General features: G+C 69.9%; 1 protein-coding gene across 1 annotated transcript in view; it reads right to left on the bottom strand.

Moving 5' to 3' along the window:
• Positions 1-779: 779 nt before the first annotated feature.
• MNEG_5465 (putative serine/threonine-protein) overlaps positions 780-2,111 on the bottom strand; it is a gene marked incomplete at both ends in the record, with an annotated part of 4,575 nt that continues 3,243 nt past the window's right edge. The window contains 3 exons of the mRNA XM_014046060.1: positions 780-1,186; positions 1,524-1,551; positions 1,842-2,003. Coding sequence (XP_013901514.1) covers positions 780-1,186; positions 1,524-1,551; positions 1,842-2,003 — 597 coding nt within the window. The remainder of the gene's footprint in view (positions 1,187-1,523; positions 1,552-1,841; positions 2,004-2,111) is intronic.

Here is a 2,111-nt window from a genome sequence, read left to right as displayed (position 1 = left end):
GGGCCGGGGCGGCGCCGCGCGCCACTCGGTCGGAGGGGCAAAGGGGGGAGGGGGTAGGTGGGGGGGTGGCCCCTCCCGGGCTCAAGCAGTGCGGCCAGCGTGAGCGTCGAGCGGCCGCCGTGCCGTGCGAGTTGCGGGGCAACCGCGAAGTGCGGCGCCCCGCGCGGCGCCGGGCCGCAGCGGGCGGGTCCAACCCGCGGCGGCCCTCAGTGCGGCCGCGGACGTGGGTTGGGGCGTTCGTAATACGTGTGTGTGAAGGAGCCAGGAGCCGCGACCACAAGTGCACCGATGACGTGATTTCAATGAATGCTATTTCTATGGAGGCTTGCAGGAGACAATCGTGAAATGGGGCGGGCCTGTCGCGCGCCGCCAACAAGCGCCCGAGAGCACGAGAGAGGGGGGCTCACCGCACGAGGCGGGCGGTCCCCTTCTTGGCGCCCGCCGCGCCGCTCCCGGGCCGCCGCCGCGTACGACGGCGCCGCAAAGAAGCTGCGGCGCTCCCGCAACGTGCGGCGGCGGATGGAGTGGGGCGAACGGGCCCGCACAGGCGGCCGAGGGAGCGAGGGTCTCGCAATCGCGCGGCGGCCGCCGGGCAATCAGGCCCGGCGGGGCCGGCTGGTCCTCGCAACTCCCCCCAGAATTGGTTGGTTAAACATCCCCACACACTGCAGCCCGCTCCTAAGTTGTGTTTGTAAATTGATTGAACCACCCCTTCCTCCACCACCCCGTGCATGGCGCCGAGGACCCCTTGATACCAGGCGCCCGCGGCTCAGAGCCAATCAGACAACACCTCCGGCGGATGCAACGAGCGCCGGCGGCAGGGGCCCGGCCGCCGCCCACGCGCCTGGGACCATCCCCACCATCTGCCCCATCTGCAGCGCCGCGGCGTACCCCGCCCCGGCGCCGCCCTCGCGGCAGCCGCCGAGCGGCGCGGGCGCCGCCAGCACAAAAGGCGGGGGCGGCGGCGGCGCGGGCGCGGCGTGCCACTGCGCGGCGGCGGCCTCGGCAAGCTCGTCGGCCATGCTCTGCAGTGCGGCGACGATGTCGGCGAAGGCCGGCCGGTCCGCGGGGCTCGCGGCCCAGCAGGCGGTGGCGAGGTCGACGTACGCGGGTGGCGCACCGGCGGGGAAGAAGGGGCGGGCGCCGCGGCGGTAGACGCGGTCTATGACAGCCTCGCGGGATAGGCCTGGTCGTGGGGGGCAGAGGGATGAGTGGAGGTTGAGGTGACGCCAAGCGCATTTGGCATGCGAGGCGCCGTCGGTCTGCAATTTGCGCCCATGTATAAGTGAATGTGTTGTATGATTGTGGTTGTATGCTGACAAGGTGTGTGGGGTGAGGTCGTCGCTCCAGCATAAGAGTATGCAGCGCCAACGTGCCGGGGTGGGACGGGGCTTGGGATTGCGCGGGGGTGGGGACTAGCGGAGGGGGGCGGAGAGCCGCACGAGCCAGACGAGCGCCATTACGGCCGCGATTGTGAGAGCACACACGCGCGGTTGCGCGGCCCGGGGCGCGCCGCCCCGCACCTTGCCAGGGGCGCCTGCTCGTGTAAATCTGCGGCCAAGCCGAGGCAGGCGGGGAAAGACGTTGGGTACAATGGGTTCGAGGGCGGCAAGGTGTGCAGGATTGTGCGTCGTGAGGTTGAGGGGTCCAGCACCGGCAGCGGCGGCTGGGGTGCCGGGCCTGCCAGGCGCTGCGCGGCACGCGTCCCTGCCCCAAACGCTTCGCGGGTGCCAAGGTGCGGCGCACGGCGAGCAAGAAAACACGCCGCTGGGGGGTCAAAGACATGCTTGATGCGTCTTTAGGTGGTGCTTGATGCTTGTTCAGCGCAACAAGAAGCCCACCTCCCACATAAGCGTCCCAAACGCGTAGACGTCGACGGCGGTGGTGACGCGCGTGCCGGCCTGGAACATCTCTGGCGCGAGGTGCGTGACGGTGCCGGCGCCGCTGTGATTGACCACCTGGTCGTCGCCGCGGATGATCTTGGTCAAACCAAAGTCAGCCAGCTGCGCAGCGAGGCGGGGGCGAAAACCATTGCGTGGAGGAGGGGGTGAGTTGGGGGATCAAGGATGAGAGCTGGGGTAGGACGCCCGCCGGCTTGTGAGTGGTGTTTT

The sequence above is a fragment of the Monoraphidium neglectum genome (genome assembly GCF_000611645.1).
Source record: "Monoraphidium neglectum strain SAG 48.87 unplaced genomic scaffold scaffold00816, whole genome shotgun sequence".
Taxonomy (NCBI): domain Eukaryota; kingdom Viridiplantae; phylum Chlorophyta; class Chlorophyceae; order Sphaeropleales; family Selenastraceae; genus Monoraphidium; species Monoraphidium neglectum.
The sequence above is the reverse complement of the archived record's forward strand: the minus strand, read 5'-3'. Positions and strand labels throughout refer to the sequence as shown.